At 38.6% G+C, this 18,267-nt stretch overlaps 1 protein-coding gene across 6 annotated transcripts in view; it reads right to left on the reverse strand.

The window, feature by feature from the left end:
- The window catches only part of PTPRM (protein tyrosine phosphatase receptor type M), a 526,420-nt gene that overhangs the window by 365,940 nt on the left and 142,213 nt on the right, over positions 1–18,267 (reverse strand). For all 6 annotated transcript variants that reach the window (XM_088130895.1, XM_088130898.1, XM_088130896.1 and 3 more), the window contains exon 2: positions 13,361–13,483. In XM_088130895.1, the coding sequence (XP_087987021.1) occupies positions 13,361–13,483 (123 nt within the window). The remainder of the gene's footprint in view (positions 1–13,360; positions 13,484–18,267) is intronic.

The following is an 18,267-nucleotide window of genomic DNA, read 5'->3' on the forward strand; positions in this document are numbered from 1 at the left end:
AGGATGGCACATGTTACACCTCTGTTCCCTGAGCAGCATTTGTTGCCAGTTTGCTTCTGGATGCAATTCAAGGTGCTGGTTTTAAACTTTAAAGCCCTACATGGCATGAGACCAGGTTATTTGAGGGATTTGAGAGATATGCTCCAGGTCCCATCTGCAATGGAGTTCCATCTGGTGGGACGCAGAGACATACCATTTTTGCTGTAGCCTCCACCCTCTGGAACATCATTCCCCTTGAGGTGAGGTTAGCCCCATCTATATTAGCCTTCCACAACCTTGAAAACAAAGTTCTTCCGTCAATCCTAGGGATCCCATGGCAAGCCTGCAAAGTAGCTGAATGAGGCTAAATAATGGCTGTGCTCCCACTCTCTTGGGATTCTTTTATGTTCTATCGTGTTTTTATTTCTGTTGCTATTTATGTCTGATGTTTACATTGTGGTATGGTTTTAATTGTTATTTTGCTTGTAAGCCGCCCAAAGTAACTTTTTGTGATGGGATGGTTATATAAATTTGCTAAATAAATAAATGGATAATAGTCATGCTTTCAGATATCATGGCCCCAAGATCTGACTATGTTATTTGTTGAAAAGTAATATTGTAAAGGGCTGAAATTAAAATAGTATCTGTGTTGCCATTTTTTTCTGATTTGTTATATGAATACCTGCTGTAGTTCAATATCTGATGGCACCATTCAATATCATGTTGGCACCATTCAAAAAGTCAATTTCTATCAAGATACAAGGAAGATGAAAATATTACCTATTTAGAAATAAATACAGAAATATAAGTAAGGGTTTCCAGGGTCTAGAGGAGAGAGAAATAGTAAAGCTGAATTGGAAATAAGGATTTTCCATTATTTATAACTAATTGTTTGACTAGACCAGACCAATCGAAAACCCCATACTGAAGTTACCCCAAGTAACTTATAATACTACTGTTTCTTATATCAGTTTTAATGTCTAAAAATGTTTCAGAATACTTTAACTGAAACACATCGATATGTACTACCTTCATGACTTAACTGTAAAGAAATTCTCTATGCCAACTTGACTGTGTTGATAGCCTCCATGTGGTAACCAGCAATCATAAGCCCGCTAACATCTATAATAGCCCAGAAAATCAACAACCCTTGAATAATTTTATCACAATTTATATTAAATTCTAATTATGTTCAATAAATTAATAAAATACTGTAACTAAATTTCAAATATGCCATTTCCAATTTTTTTCAGATGGTATCTTATCATTCAAACACTTTTTCAACACAGCCTACATGAAATGCAATACATATTATATTGCTGAAAACTTTGCTACCAAAGAATTCAGCTACCACCTATTGGACTTAAAATGCCTGTCGATGCAATAATCTGCTGACATCCTTTTCAGCACTGAGCTATAGCACAACATTAACAATACCGTACATTAGGACTCTAGCTAGCAGCCTTGACTGTTGTGTGAGAGAGCATGGAATGAACTTAGTATGTCATCATGGCACTGCCACCATCACTTAGTGATTAATGTCTTCTATGCATGGTTAATGTGCAGCATTACTGGAAGGAACAGGGTAATGGTAGACAGTAATAGTTGCAGAGCAACTGTGGTGCTGGAGAAGATTCTTAAGAGTCCCCTGGACTGCTAGGAGGTCAAACCAGTCAATCTTAAAGGAAATCAACCCTGATTGCTCATTGGAAGGATTGATAATGAAGCTCAAGCTCAGATACTTTGGTCACCTAATGCAAAGAAAGGACTCTCTGGAAAAGACCCTGATGCTGGGAAAGATTGAAGGCAAAAGGAGAAGAGGACGGCAGAGGATGAGATGGTTAGATAGCATCACTGAAACAATGAGCATGAAACTGAGCAAATTCAGGGAGGCAGTGAAGGACAGGAAGGCCCGGTGCAATATGGTTCATTGGGTCACGAAGAGTCAGAAACGATTTAACGACTGAACAACAGCAATAGTTGGTAGCAACATTTTGTTCAGGACTAGCCACTGTCTGGATGCAGTGGCACAGCGGCTTAATGACGCTGAAAGGTGCTGGCCAGAAATGGTTGACGCTTCAGCGGTTCGAGTCCAGCCTTCGCGTTAACAGGATGAGCTCCTGTTTCCTCCCCAGTTCCTGTCAACCCAACAGTTCGAAAATTCACATGAGTAGATAAATGGGTAGGAGGAAAAATGCTGGCGGCGCCTTGCAAAAAGGAGCCAGGAGCAGTTGCCGGTAAGCGCGAAAAAACCACGCTCGCCCGAAAAGGGCGCGAAGCAACGGAAACCCCGCCTCCCGCGCTCGCCAGCTGGGCTCTGCTCTAGGAAGGAGGCACTGGCAAGCCACTTCCAAAACACCTTGCCTTGAAAACTGCAAAGGACTCGTCCAAAGCAGTCACTGCAGAGTCGGTAACGGCTGAGCGCAGATTAAAAAAAACAAACAAACAGCCACTGTTACTGGCATATCAGCTTTTCCTTCTATGATTGTGCTTTTCATATTTCTACTTGCACAGCATATGATATTACTATACTACAATTTTATGCATAGCTACAGGTATTCTATCTGGACCATAGGATAGCCTTTCTCAAAAGCAATTCACAGTATTTGACCTTGCGATAAAAACAATAAGCCTATCATGATTACACAATGGCATGCACACCAATAATACGGGGGGGCAGGGGGCAAAGAAATAAAGAAAACAAAAGTACAAGAAAAAAAAACCCTGAGTGTGTTAGATGCAATGTGAAACTATAGTGATTTTCCAATGTGAAACTACAATGATTTCCCACAGTGATTCACAGACACTCATGAGCACTTGAAAAGGAAACAGCTGTTATAGATAGGTACAGGATCCAAGAATTAAAACCTAGTAACATATTAAGCAATTAAGATTTTTTTTCTGACTGCAGACAACCAAAATATGGCTTGTAGCACTAAGAGCCTGTCTTTTCACCTATACAGAATAGCTGAGGATTATGGGGGAATGGCTCTCTGACTACCCAACATTTTAAAATTCCCTTATTTTTGTTTGCGAAATAGGTCACTGGATAATAGAGACAGTGATATCTGTTGATTTAAATTAATTTTATCTTGCTTCCTCATTAATTTGGGACTTTAAAATGTCTGCACAAAATTCATGTGCATTTCATGAAAGTTCTTCCCCATTTGTATTGTTTTACACAAAACTGCACAGTATGCCCAAACCTTTTCCTTACAAATTTTTACATATTTCCCAAACTATTTTGAAAATGTATTAAATGTATGATGTTACAAATTTCAAACACCAGTGGGTGAGCATGACTAGATTTGCACATGAGGTCCAAAACTACAATTTGGGTAAGTCTACATTAAAATTAGAACAATGCACACTTTTTCTTACTCTACCTATTAGTTTAGACAATTTGATTTGGTCACATGGACGCTCTTGAAAGCATCATGAAGAAGTCCGTTCTTTACAACAGCCCTGTGCTGCTGTAAATTAACTAAGCTTTTTAAACAATTTTAAAAACTCCAGGTATAGTTTAGAAGTAAATGAAACATTCATCTACCTACTAAGTTTTTTTCCAAGAAGAATGAACAATAGACTATATCCTGTTCTATCTAGTATTTATCCTGGCATGGATCTGCTGTGAATTTAATCTGCTCCTACCAAAATCTCTGGTGAAATTTTTTTTAATCATACTGCCCCCTGTTGATTCAAGGCTGCCTCTGTCACTTAAGTCTGTTTTATCCTAACTAATCTTCTATTGCCAACCAAGTTTCTGAGACTGAACTTATCTAATTGGTCTAGCTCTTCAGCTTGGCTTTTTATCATACTCTCTATATAATGTGGTTTTTCCACAATGCACCAATTCAACCCAACCATAACCTAGCAAAGCCTATTCATTGTACATCATTTAAATAGATAAAACACTATTAAAAATGAAAGACTATTAATATGCCCTGATGAGTGGACAAATTCTTCTTCATAAATTTATTAGCATCACATGACACTTTGAAGAAGACTACATTTTTTCAAAGACCGTTCATCATATATTTCATGTATTCACATAACTCTATAGGAGGGAATACAATTAGACTCTTTTGTTCTGGATGTTTCACTATATAAAGCAGTTAGTCCTATATGGAGAAGAGTAGATCCCTAATATTTTATATGTGAATTATGTGGAATCGATATGAACCATCAGAAGTTGCCTTTGAAAATACTAGTTTATATCTGTTGTCAGAGTCAGTAGCTCATTACAAAATTCCAGAAGACCAGACTAGAATCCACTGTAGCTATTTAAAACACCTCTAAGCTTCTGTTTTTCTACTATATTATCAAATGTCTTTCAGGAGCAAAAGGCAACTCAATAATGTATTCTGCTCTCCAGGGATACTTAATTAACTTTTGGTTTGCTTTACCTACACAGCATCCTCCCTTCTTATCTCTTAGGCAGAGTGTTTGGGGAAAACAAGTCCTCAAGGGCCAGGGGAGTAATGCTATTATTCTCAGAAGGCCATGACCTTCCTTAGTGGACTGGAACATTACCTACCTTCTCTGACATTAGTGATATTTGGGACTCAGGGACAATGTAATATTATTTGTCCCTTCAGCAACATAAATTTCTAATTTATTATATCTTCATAAGAGAGAATATATAGAGAGAATTATAATCAAAAACTACAACCACATTCTGAAATGGGAGAGCTTCCATATTTTACACCTTACTAAGACTTTTGATTCAAGTTGCATAAAAAGAAATACAACACTGAGAGAAAAGCTGAAAAGTCCAAGAAGCTTTCAAAATAACAACAACGATACAATCTATAATTCAAAATGACTAAGTTTGGGGGGAAAGGAGCCGAAGAAAAGAGAGCTACTGATCAGGCTTTTTTTTTTTTTAGCTTTTAATGACATTTGAATAACGCTGACATCTCAGCCCACATTCTGATCATTAATAACTGCAGTCAAATTAGAAACAGAGCACATCATCTATGCAGAATAAGTAATTGCTCCTATTATTTTTACATCCTCATTATTTTTACAAAAGGGTTATGTTTTCCTGTAACTTGCACCTCCTACTCTAGGAAGGGAAAATATGGTTTCAATGTGCTTTAGAAAGTCACAGCTGATAACATAACAACTATGAATAAATAATTATGATAGAAACAGAAAAACAGTTAAAAACATGGAGAAAAAATAATATGCAATCTTGGGCATAGGTTAGAAGGAATAAATGTATATCCAGTGTTACAACAAGTCACTGCAATTTCACTAATTATAAGATCAAAGGCAAGTCTATTTCTAGTTCATCTCATTATTTAATACTTTTACCTTAATTGGATTTTAATCCTGCTTTATTGGATTAATTTTATATTACCTGATTACCCACATTTGAAACAACTAACAATGAATATGTCAGCTCATACTTGGCACATTAGTAGACTAAACAAGTAACACTATTATCACCATGACAAGGAGATGACTGCTGACAGAGTCCCCTGAACCAATTTCTAATGGAGAAATCATGGGTGTCCTGGCATGGAAAGTGTTACCTGTTGAATACCAGGTGACACTCCTTGATACCCAGAACATGCCTCTCCTGCCAGATCTAACAGGGCAGGTAGATTCAACTTGGGAGAGATGGTTCTATAACTAACCCAGCCGCAAGTCATGAAGGGCTTTAGAAGTAACCATCAACAACTTGAACTGAACCTGGAAGCATGCTGACAACCAGTTATATCCTCAGCATTTCGTTTGTTCACCAAAGTAGTTTTCTTATAAAGGAAAATGAGATTTCTTTCACATGACCTATTTTTGACAAAGCCTATTTTCCACCTATATTTTCCTGACTTCATTTCTACATTTCTGAACTGAAGTTTAGACTTCCTTGGTTGTCAGCCCACCTTTCCATTCCAATAAGCATCTGTCTTTATAGTCTTACCTCCTTTGTGAATTGCTTATTCAATCACAAGGCTCCTTTAGATGTCTCATAGTTTTCATCCATACTGGTACTATTTGAGACTACACTATCCTTAATTTCCTTTTCAAGAAGCCCCAGCCACCTATAATACCTTTCCCTTTAAGTTTTTCTTCATACCATCTTCATTTATTAAAATCAGCCTTTCTAAAATCCATGGTTTTTGTTTATTTAAAACTAAGCTTTTTTGTTAAAATTAAGAATTCTAATGTGTGGTCACTTGTACCAAAAGTTCTCACTACTTCAATACCTACTGTTAGTAAGGATCAAATTAGATCCCCTAGCACCCACCATGCTTTGAAAGTAAAAATTATTACTGACACAAGTCAAGAATTTATCTGACATCTTGTGTCTGGCAGAATTAGTCTTCCAACGTGAAACATCTCCTCACAACCACTTTATGGTTTTTTGAGGCTTCAGTTATCTGCTTTAATAAACCTTTATCTACCTCTTCTGACTAGTTTGATGGTTTGTAGCAGACTCCTAGCAATATGTCCCTGCTGGTTAGCTTGCCCTTTTATGGTAAGCCAGATGCTTTCAATACTTGTGTTACCATTAGTTCAATGGACCTTTGTACAGATAAATTCATTCCTATTATACAACATTAAACCACCTCCTATCGGGTGTTTGCTCCTGTCAAGCCCCTAACAGCAGTGCATGGCCAAGGAAGCAAGATTCACACAGAGTCTCATTAATTAAGTTTAATCACAGGAAGAAGGGGTTAGAATACAAAATCTTGGAAACTAACAAAACTGTGTTCCTCGATTATTATTGAGTATATTATGGCCGGGGTCTGAGCTGTTTGAATTTATTTCTCATTGATTCTGTAACTCACAGACTGAGGCCTCACTTAAGAGATAAGGCTGAAATGTCTACCTGTTCCTCATTTACTATGTTTTGAGCAACTGCATTTTCTTTCCCAGATTCTGATAATACTCTTACCACCTCTGAAACAAGGTATATCCATCAAGTCCAATGTGGATTGACTTGATTCATCCCACAATGTTTCTGAAACCCCTATTATATCATACTTGCCTTTGTATTCATTACAACCAGCTTACCTTGCTTGTTACAACAGATAGATAGGCAGACAGACAGATGCATTTGAGTCAATGTTGACTCCTGGCAATTGCATTCTTCCTAAGGCTGAGAGAGTGACTGGCCCAACGTCACATAGCTGACTTTGTGCCTATGGTGGGACTAGAATTCAGAGTCTCCCAGTTTCTAACCTGGTACCTTTACACTACACCAAACTGGCTCTTCTTACCCATACTTTGTGCATTAATGTAGAGACATTTAGATTAACAGACTAGACTCCCTGTGCTTGGTTTCCCTTTTCATTTATGCCTCCATTTCGTTTGGATCTTTGCTAAACTGGCAATTTCCCAAACATTTCACTTTGCTGCTATATGCCATCTATTACTTGCCAATTTGTTACTCACCAATGGTTTTACAACTCCCACTCTCTTGTATTCTAATGTAATGCCTCCTGACCAGGTTAATCAGTCATCATCCAGAGATGTACTTTCCCTCCCAGTGAGATGAATTCCATCTTTTCAAACAGCAACCCCTCCCTGAAGCTTGAACCACTGTGGAAAAACCCAAACTTCTGTCTCTTGTACCAGTGTTGCAACCAGCAGTTCATTTTAAAAATTATTTTTCTTGCTGGATTTTTGCCTTCAATGGGAAGTATTGCTGAAAACATCATCTGAGCCTCTTCACCCTCCTCCTCAAAGCCACGAAATCACTCCTGATGCACAGGAGGTCATGCCTTGTAGTATCATTGGTGCTTATATGGATGAGCAGGAAAGGTCTGTTATTAGCAGGTCTGATGAGCCTTGTCAATCTTTCTGTCACATCTTAGATTTGGGCACTTGGGGTACAATACACACACCAAAATGACAGATTTGGATGACAAATGGGAACTTTTGTACTTCTCAAGAGGGTGCTGCCTGCAAGCCACAATCTCTTTTCATTCTCTTCTTGATCACTGGTGATGGATGCCTTGTAAAGTATTCCTCAATTAATGACTGTTTAACAACAGTTTGAAGTTACAATGGCCTCAGAAAAAGTGCTTTATGACCTGTACTCACACTTATGACCATCACAAACTGCTGCACCACCCTCACGGTCACATGACTGCAATTCGGGCACTTGGCAACTGGTTCACATTTACAACCAGTTGCAGTGTCCTGAGGTCATGTGATTGCGATTTGCAACTCTTTTTGCCAGTTTCCGGCAAAAAGGGTCATGGGGAAGCTGGATTTGCTTAAAGACCATGTGATTTACTTTATGACCATCGTAAAAATGGTCATAAAATTGGGTCTGGTCACATGGTGATTCACTTAATGACCACCTTGCTTAACTATCAATTTTCTGGTCCCTATTGTGGTCATTAAGTGAGGACTACTTGTACATGGATCAGGTAACAAGCTTCAACTGTGCAGGCCTTTTGTACGTCACTCATGTTTGCAGAAACTACCTTGGAAGCTAGAGGATGGTCAAGATCTAGGGGAAAAGGCTGCTTTGTGGCTAGTTTGCTTCTGACAGTGATGTGCTGACAGCTGCTTTTATTCTCATCTTTGATGAAGCTGTAAGCTTAAATTGCCCTCCTTTCCTCAAGTAGTATCTGCACTACTGAAAATGTCTTCATCTTGACAAATGAGGTATATGCATGATACTCTGGCCTCCAGTTCACCAATTTTTGCTTTCAGAATTTCCACAAACTGACACTTTATACAAATAAAGTCCACTTTTTCTTCTGGATGAAAGCATAACACATCTTTTGCAGGTAACTTTTAGGACCCATTTCTGGTAATGATGTCCCTTATATACTTTAGAGGAAGGGAGGAAAAGTAAATTTTTGAAGTTGTCATAACTATGGCTTGAGCTGCTCAAGCTCTGTGTATTGTGGTGACTTCTGGTCTCTTCCCAGAATCACTTAAGAATATGCAAATGATCCTCTGGTGCATCCACTGTCACTCACTGAGTGACCAAATAGGAGTTTGGTGTGAAGTTTTGCTGAGAAAAGAGAAAGTCTAGGAGGGGGAAAGGATGCTAAGTGATTCCCGATTGCTGCTGTTGGTCACTGCATGTGACTGACGCATTTCTTCCTGCTCAACAAGCTGAAGAGGATATAGGAACCCAGTTCTCATAAAGCGAGCTTACTCTTTAGCAAACAGGGAGAACAAACAGGAGTTTGGCAGAAGAGATGAAAAAATTAATTAAGAAATTAAAGATAACAACTGAATGAGAAGGAAAAGAGAGTTATTTAAGAAAATTGCATAAAGGAAACTTTTATGCAAAAGTCTTTTTCCAGTTTGATACTGGAAAAAGAAGCTATAAAGAAAAGATGACCCAAATACACAAAATAACAAATCAGCAAGTACACGTTGAAGTAAAATAAAGTACACTAAAAGGGCAGATGGAGCCCCTTGTTAGTTTTGGCTTGTATATGTTTTTTTCTGTGCTGTTTGGCTGGATTTCCTGTCTTGTTCAGCATTTATTGTGTACTGCAGTTTTTCATCTTGTTTTGTTATACTGTGAGCCATCCAGAGTCAGTCTGGAGTTAGACAGTGCCAAAACTGAATAAATACATAAATAAATAAATGAATAAAATCAATCACAATTAAGGAAGAAAATGTCTAACTATTTTAGACACACAATCTTAATGCAAAAGTTGCTGATGCTGGTAAAAATCAAAGATATTGAAAAAGAGGCTGATAAAAGGCAAAAGAGCTACAGTACATACCAGTGATATCACAAACATGAGTTTAGAAGAAGTCAAAGCAGTAGCTACAGACAGAAAATCTTGCTCTATTAACATCCACTGGGTCACAAAGAGTTGGAAGCAAGACAATAACTGAATAAGAACAAATAATTTATCACTCTGCCTGTGCATTCACATTTTTCCTTGGTTTTTTTAGACACCAGACCAAAGCCATGTGGAGGATGCAATGCCTGGAACTAAAAAAAAAAAAATCCATCTGTGGTAATAATACTGTATTCTCTTATGAAACACTTGACCCATTCTGATTGCTCATAATGGAAGTATAATTCAACTATGGAATTTGCATATTTTATTTTCATGAGCTTTGTTCATCAAAGACTGCGAAATACTGCTTGTGACAGTTTTAATTGTTTTTCTGTGCTTTGGAAAATACCTTTGCAACTTCCAAGGATGCAGAAAGATTATTGCAGTCTGAAGAAGGATGTTGAAATTTTATGATTTAATTTCTTCCAACCACTAGGTAACACTACACTATCTGGCTTGACTTTTTTTTTTTTTTACTTAAGGCATTACTCATTATCCCTTGCTTTACTGATGTACAGATTGTAATGTTCATATCCACTTTCTGTTGGTCCAGATGCCTGTTTGTTTCACCTAGATCACAAGAGCCAAATTTGGCACTAATGATATTTGTGTTTTCAGAATATTTGTCCCATAGTGTAGCTTGAAATCAACAGCCAATGCCGACTGACTGAAGTTCACTCTTCATGACAAACTTCTGGATGAAATGGTGGACTTTCATGCTCTTTCCCAAACTCTGCTTCTTGTAATGTCCAATGAAATCCTCAGGAGTAGAAACACTTTTTGTCATCTTCATTGGGTGTAATTAAAAAGATTGAACAAATATAGATTTTTGAATTTTTTTCCACTGACCAATATGAATATAATTGCTTTTGATGGTTAAGTTATGTGGTTTTAGTAGAGATTATACAATTGCATGTGTTAAAATCTATTTATATTGGCCATTATTGGTATAGCTAAATAATAAGAATAAAACGTGCCATTCTTAAAAGCTAGTTTAGAATAGTTTAATATATTCTATATATTTTCCTATAGGCTACAACTTTGTGCTTCAGTTTAGCTAATACGTTTAACTGATAGCTTGCAATATTGACTAGACTTTTAACAATTTGATTTAAATAAGGTTTAGGCTATAACTGGAGAAACCAAAATAGCAACCAATGTCTATAAGGAGTATGCTGTAAGACAAAATATGGATTCACAACTACTGTTTTCACTCTGCTTTATAGATGTTAGACTTGTTTACCTTTTTTATATATAAAATTATTATATAAATACATGTATTATATTCAGAAACATTCATTAGACAGAAAAAGAGGTAAAACTGTGACACCTTCAATACTGCCAAGTTTTTTAACTTATGTATCAGGCCTTCTGCTGAAAATTCAGAAGATGATGTTGGGGAAAATCCCCAAAATATCAGATTGAGGAAATGCTTGATTATAAATAAGATGCCCAGAATTCTGTAGGGTTCTAACAGTTCAGTTTAAATTGGCTGATTGCAGCCTACAGATGCATTATGTAATAGTTATATAACACCAAAAATAGGAAACAACTACAGAAAAAAATGCATATTACACAAGTGATTATACTGAATTGTGAATATTCACAAATATTCCCAGCAGAATTGTGAATATGGTTAGGAGAATAATTTCTGAGCTTTTAATTAATCTATAAATATCTATAAAAAGGTGTTTACTTTTTAGATTATAACATCATGTAAAGTAGGACTTTTTTTACTGGTCTTGCTCCTTTCTGATCATTCTTATTTCTATAGAGTACAATATCCTTTTGATATGACATTACATTTAGAAGCCCTCTAACCTTGATCAGGCTACATACTCAATTACAGGTAGTCTTCAAGTTACAATCATTCGTTCAGCGACCGTTCAAAGTTATGATGGTGCTGAATGAAGGGACTTACGACTGGTCCTCAAAGTTCCAGCCGCTGCAGTGATCCAGCAGTCAAGTGAACAAAATTTGGGTGCCTGGCAACCAGCTTGCACTTACGACCAGTTGCAGCATCCTGCAGTCATGTGATTGCCATTTATGCCCTTCCCTACCAGCCTCACCCAAGCAAAGTCAATGGGAAGCCAGCAAGGAAGGTTTCAAGTCACTGGGGTACAATCCCCTCCCCCTGGCCTTTATTTGCTGCATGCACCATGCCCTCCTTCCCCCCTCTTTCCTTTGGCTTCCCATGTGATCACAAATGCACGTACCCTGCGCCCTCTTTCCTCGGCCTCCCTACAATTGCACACACATATGTATGTGCCTTGCATCCTCTTTCCACACCTCCCGAGATCACACACCCACATGCCCATTTTCCATGGCCTCCCTGCAATCACACAAGCACATGCACGTACCCCGCACCCTCTTTCCACAGCCTCCCTGCAATTGCACACACCCCATGCCCTCCTTCCTCAGCCTTCCTGTGATTGCACACACGCATGCACATACCCCACACCCATTTTCCACAGCTCCCCTGTGATCGCACACATGCACATACCCCGTACCCATTTCCCACAGGTTCCTTGCGATCGCACACTCACACTCACATACCCCATGCCCTTTTTCCACAGCCTCCCTGCAATCACAGATATGCACGCACATACCCTGTACCCTCTTTCCACTGCCTCCCTGTGATTCCACCCATCCCACACCCTCTGTCTTTGGCCAACCTATGTTCACACGCATGCCCTCTTTCCAGTTTCTCTGCAATCACATGTACTCTACGCCCTCTCTCCTTGGCCTCCCTGCAATCGCATGCATGCATGCACCCTGCACCCATTTTCTAAGGTCTTCCTGTGATCACACACATCACACACACATACCCCATGCCCTCTTTCCACAGCCTCTCTGTGATCACACACAGATCCTGCGCCCTTTTTCTTTGGCCTCCCTGAGCATACACACATGCACGCATGTACCCCGCACCATCTTTCCCTGGTCTCCCTGTTATCACACACATGTACCCTGTGCCCTCTGTCCACAGCCTTCCTGCAATAGCACGCACCCTGTGCCCTCTTTCCTCGGCCTCCTACACTCACACACAAGGACCCCACGCCCTCTTTCCCCAGCTTCCTTGTGATCGCGTACACCCCGCGATTTATTCCCTGGCCTTCCTAAGCTCATGGAGCACCAAGCACCTCCCCCCCCGACTCACACATGGCCTGCACCAGGCCTCCCAGGGCCTCCCCCCCCCGTGTGGCACCCCTCACATTCCTTACCTGCGTCTCCCTCTGCTTCCCACTTAACAATCATGCGTCTTGGGTTACAATGTCAACTGGGACTGCCTGGATTGCTGTCACTAAGCCATGCGGTAACGTGATGCCACGCCGAATCGCTTAGCGATGGCAATCCCAATTGCAGCCATAACTCGAGGACTACCTGTACATACAATGTTAATGCAGGAAAGCAAATATTTCTAAGCAGTTTCTAATTTTGGTAATACTTCAAATTCCAGATATACATATGTTAAATAAATCAGATTTTAATATGTTTCCTAAGCAACAATATAACCAAAGGGGGAAAAACGTATTTATGATATTTCTTTATAAAATGTGATAAAAGACAGATAAAAAACTATTATTTCCAACGAGAACTACCTGTGGGCATCCATGGATCTGTTGTGGGCTTTATGAATGTGTTCACTTGATCCCAGTTAAGATCATCATTATCAGACTGACTATATCCACATGATGTAAATGGTTCATCAAATGAACAGCCACCTGGGGGAAAAAAAGGAAAAAAAGGAAAGTTTCAAAAATGGAGTGGAGCTCTTTTGCTTTCTTCAAAGTCCCACATACAAACCCATGCTTCTTTGTATATTTTCTCCAAAGAACTCAACATAAATTGGTTTCTAGGATACTGAGACTACAGTATTATCAAAGCTGAACTTTAATTATAAATACATTGCAACTTGCTACACTTAAGAATAAATAAATCAGAAATGTAATCATACAGCTCCATTCATATCAGACAGGACTTCCTAAGGCTCAGATATATTACACAGTTTTATGTGAACAGATTAGGTTTTGATATATATGCAAAGTGTGTCATGTACAGCATCTGTCAAGACAAAGGCCTGTTCTAGTTCTGAACTGAGAGCTACTAGCAAATTGTAGATAGAGCAGTCCCAGAAGCCAGTGTGGGAATTTACTGATGATAATATCCCCACACTCCCCAGAATAGCACCAGAGTGTTGTAATCACTACATATGTCACATATTCACAGCATGGAAATGGGTACATGAGCAATGGACTGAATAATGAATAAAAGGATGGCTCTTTTCTTACGAGACTACTGAGGTGCAAGCTCCAGAATTACATAATTAGAATGTGCTTTCTATATGTGAAAATTGGGGCCCTTCACTAACAATATTTGCTGTCCCATTCCTATACATGAAACAGACACTAAGCCCAGAGAAAGGAGGTAACAACAAAGGCATATAGTAAATTAAGATCCACATACCAAAACAGGGTCAGTAACACTCCCCTTAGACTATTTGCAACTGCATTCTGTCACCGCATGTATTGTTGATTATGTTTATTCATATGCTGTACCCTCAATAAGTATAACCCTGACTGTAATTTCTGATGTCAGACATATCTTTGTTGGCATAGCAAATATTTCCTTCCATTTAAATTTAGACTAGGGTAGATTAAATAACTTTACAAGCACAGTTACTGATGTTTTTCCAATATATTGGACATGGTAATGCCTGGGGATTATGAGAATTATGAGAAGACCACACATCTGGAAGGCACCAGTTAGGGAAGACCATACTGGTGTTCTAGGCCAGTGCATCTTAAACTGGCAGACCGTCAATATTTCCCAAACACCTTGAAGACTGAGAGCTGGTATGAATATCCAAAAAAAAAGTTTGGGGAAGTTTTGAATCTATCCAATTTTACTAATCAAATAAATACATATTTGAGAATGTGAATTTTCAGCACTCAGAATTAAAAACTAGTATCAAAACATGTTGAATTTCTATACCTCCAATAAGGCTCTATTTAACAAACCTCAGACCAGACACTGATGAAACATATGGTGATATGTAGGCTCATATATTCCATTAAAATTAATAATCAGTGTATTTAGTGTAAATATATAAATAAGAGTACCATACTTCAATGTATTTTTCACTCTCTTTTTAAAAGAAAGGATTGTGTTTCTCATGACTGCATCACTGAGCCATCTGGGGGCTAATGAAATAGTCTTCTGGCGGCAAGTCTTCCAGAGCAAATACGGTTTGTGACTGCTACTCCAGAAAGACTGGACTGGCACATTCCAAAAGAAAAAACATTACAGGGAACATTGGAGTGTGTATATGTTGCTTAGTGTTCTGTAGTGTTGTAAAGTTTAAGAAACATGCATAAGGCCACATCTAAATTATGTTTTCTCTTTCAGCCTAAATGTTTACTTACAATAACTCCCAACAGCTGGTTTTATCTTCAGTCTGTATAGTGCTGTTTTATAATTACATTCAGAACGTTATTTTAAAAATTCTTAATGATTCATACTATGCATATTATACATAATATGGATATTTAATCATATAATATATAATAATATAATAGGATATTTTCAGCAATGGATCAAGAATTCCATTTGTGCCCTGGAGAAGGCAGATAATCTTTTTTATCCATTCTGCTCTTAAATGCTATTGAAAAGGACAAAGAAACCATATGACAGATAGTATAAGGGAACAGCGAGGGAAAGGGGGGAAATTGTCCTATTGAAGCTCTGCAGGTTTCATGAGTAGAAGAAACCCTGCTATTCAAAGATTTAAACCATCTAGATATAACCCAGTGTTGGTTTGTTATTAAACCAGGTTACACTATATTAGTTTTATATATCATTCCAGGGCTAAGTAACTCAAACTCTCATAACTGTCGTGCTGACCCTAAGTTGATGGGAGTTTAAATCCAAAACCCATGGAAGATACCTAATGGCTTCTTCCTGTATTAAACTTTATTCTAAATCCAGATATAAAGACAAATTGTGTGCCCAATTAAATGATTGGATTTAAAAAGCTCATTCTTACTTTGATAATCAAAGGCAGAAAACTGTTGTGGATTTTAGAGAACTTCACAGAATAAGTTAGCACTTTTTAAGACAATATTAAACACTATCTGAAATAACACAATCATAATTTCAAGATAGCAACAAAATACTTTTTTCTAATCCTATGGGGTTTTTTTTAAGTTATTCTTTCTTTGAATTTTCAAAGTCTGTGTAAACTTACAAAGTTGTAGCATTGCAACTTTTTAAAAGATTGGAGATGTTTTTACGATTAACAACTGGTAGATTCATCCTGTATAAAAGCACCCATTTTCCATGGCCTCCCTACTCCCTGATCACACCCACTACGTGCAGCAGACCAGCAGGAACAACCCCCAGCTCCCTCTGGAACTCATCTGGGTTTATTAGTCACTGGGGGCGGACCAATCGAATGGGTCCAGCCTCCCTGCAGTGGATAGTGGCACTGGAGAATCCTATGGTAATCAGGGCGTGATCTGACCATGACAAGGGAGACACTGAAAGCTCCCTCAATTTGAGATTACATGGCCACTGTCCTGTGTCGGGCTCTGGATGATCTGGAATAGCCCCATGGCCATCATGGTGGCCATGAACTCCCAAGCCACCTCAGACCCCACTGCTAGAGAAGGCAGATTGAAGTCCCCCAAAACCATAAGTCTGGGGAACTCCACTGCCAGTCCAGAAATGGAGTCAAGGAGCTCAGGCAGGGAAGTTGCTGTGCAGCAGGGAGTTGATACAGCAGCAGCAATCCCAACTGATCCGTAGAGCCCAACTTAATGAACAGGGTCTCACATCCAGTGACCTGCAATGCAGTGCCCTAAAGGTTGTGAGAGATTCCCGGATGACAATCTCCACCCGTGCCCCAGGATCTCAGCTGATGCCACACCAGAAACCCAACTGGACATAATTCCGAAAGGGCAACCCCACCTTACAGATGCAGCCACGTTTGGTGATACATGCCAGGTCTGCCCTCTCATCAAGGATTAAATCAATCACTGATGAGGGCAGCCTTATTACAGACCAACCTGGCATTAAGAAGCAGCAGCTGGAAGCAGCCAGAATGATTATACACTGTGTTCTAACTAAAAATTGCAGTCATTATCTTTAAATCGTTTAGACCAATTGGCAGCCCTGCATTTTCTACCCAAGAGAAAACTTGTTAAAAAGTGGATGTCAATCTCTCCAATGAGATTGAATTCAAATCTCATTGGAGCACCATTGAATTCAAAACATATGTGAGGTGGTTTAAGATGTCTGCTCATTTACTACATCCTAAGCATGAGTTTCTGGTTTTTATGGACAAAAACTGTGTGGGGGATTAAGCACAGAATTTAGAAGCAGTGTAAGAAATGTTAGAAGGTATCCAAAAAGTACAAAAGAAGGGTGAAAAAGGCACAATAATTTACTATCCACTAATTCCAGAAAACAGAGTCAGTTTGTTTGACTCTGTTGAGACATTGACTGTTGACACTGAGGATCTTACACTAGGCATACATTTTATGTGGCAGGTTAAATCAGCTGTTGCTTAATTAATCAATTGTGAGGGATATTCTGACAATTAAAGAGTTTGAATGTATATTTATGCTGCTCTGAATGTGGAAAAAATTGTGATAGAAACCATAAGTTTATAAACAAATGGCTAGGTTTATATAATTATCATGTGTATTGACTGTGAATTTTTCCTCATGTGGTTTTACAAACCATGATTTATGTTTTGCCCTGTCAAGTCAGCAATGTTGGTTTATTCATTAAACCATGGTTACACAAACCACAGTTTAGAATATTCTATTAACAACTATTGTGGGTTTATTCTTAATACATATGCATACCATTGCATTGTCAAGCAATATGCCTCAAAGAAAGCATATTAGCTTACATCTCTATTTTCATAAAGGGTCTACTGTATGATTAAGTTTTAGAACTGATTTCATTACAAATTATGTTATTTTATTTATTTATTTATTTATTTATTTATTTATTTATTTAATTAATGTTATGTCCTGGGCTAAATAGCCATCCTCAATTTTATAAAAGTAAAACATTCTCAAAGTCACAGCATCATTTATATATATACTTTTAGTCTATGCTCAGAATTTTAGAAAGTGAACTGTAATAATTCTTCTAAACATCACCTTCATGATAGAATACAGTGGTACCTCTACTTACGAACGCCCCTACTTACGAATTTTTCGAGATACGACCAGCTCCGGCCCCAAAAATTTACCTCTACTTACGAACTCGCCTTGATTTACGAACCAGATCCGCGGCCATTTTCCGCCCATTCCACGTGGTCCGTGGCCATTTTCCGCCCGTTCCACGTGGTCCGCGGCCATTTTTCTGCCCGTTCCACGTGGTCCGCGGCCATTTTCCACGCGTTCCACTTGGTCCGCGGCCATTTTTCTTCCTGCGGCCATTTTCCGCCCGTTCCACGTGGTCCGCGGCCATTTTTTCCGCCCGTTCCACATGG

The sequence above is a fragment of the Python bivittatus genome, unplaced genomic scaffold, assembly GCF_059951505.1.
Source record: "Python bivittatus isolate LINGU-HERP-01145 unplaced genomic scaffold, Pbiv_v1 ctg000840_np1212, whole genome shotgun sequence".
NCBI classification, from domain to species: Eukaryota; Metazoa; Chordata; class Lepidosauria; order Squamata; family Pythonidae; genus Python; species Python bivittatus.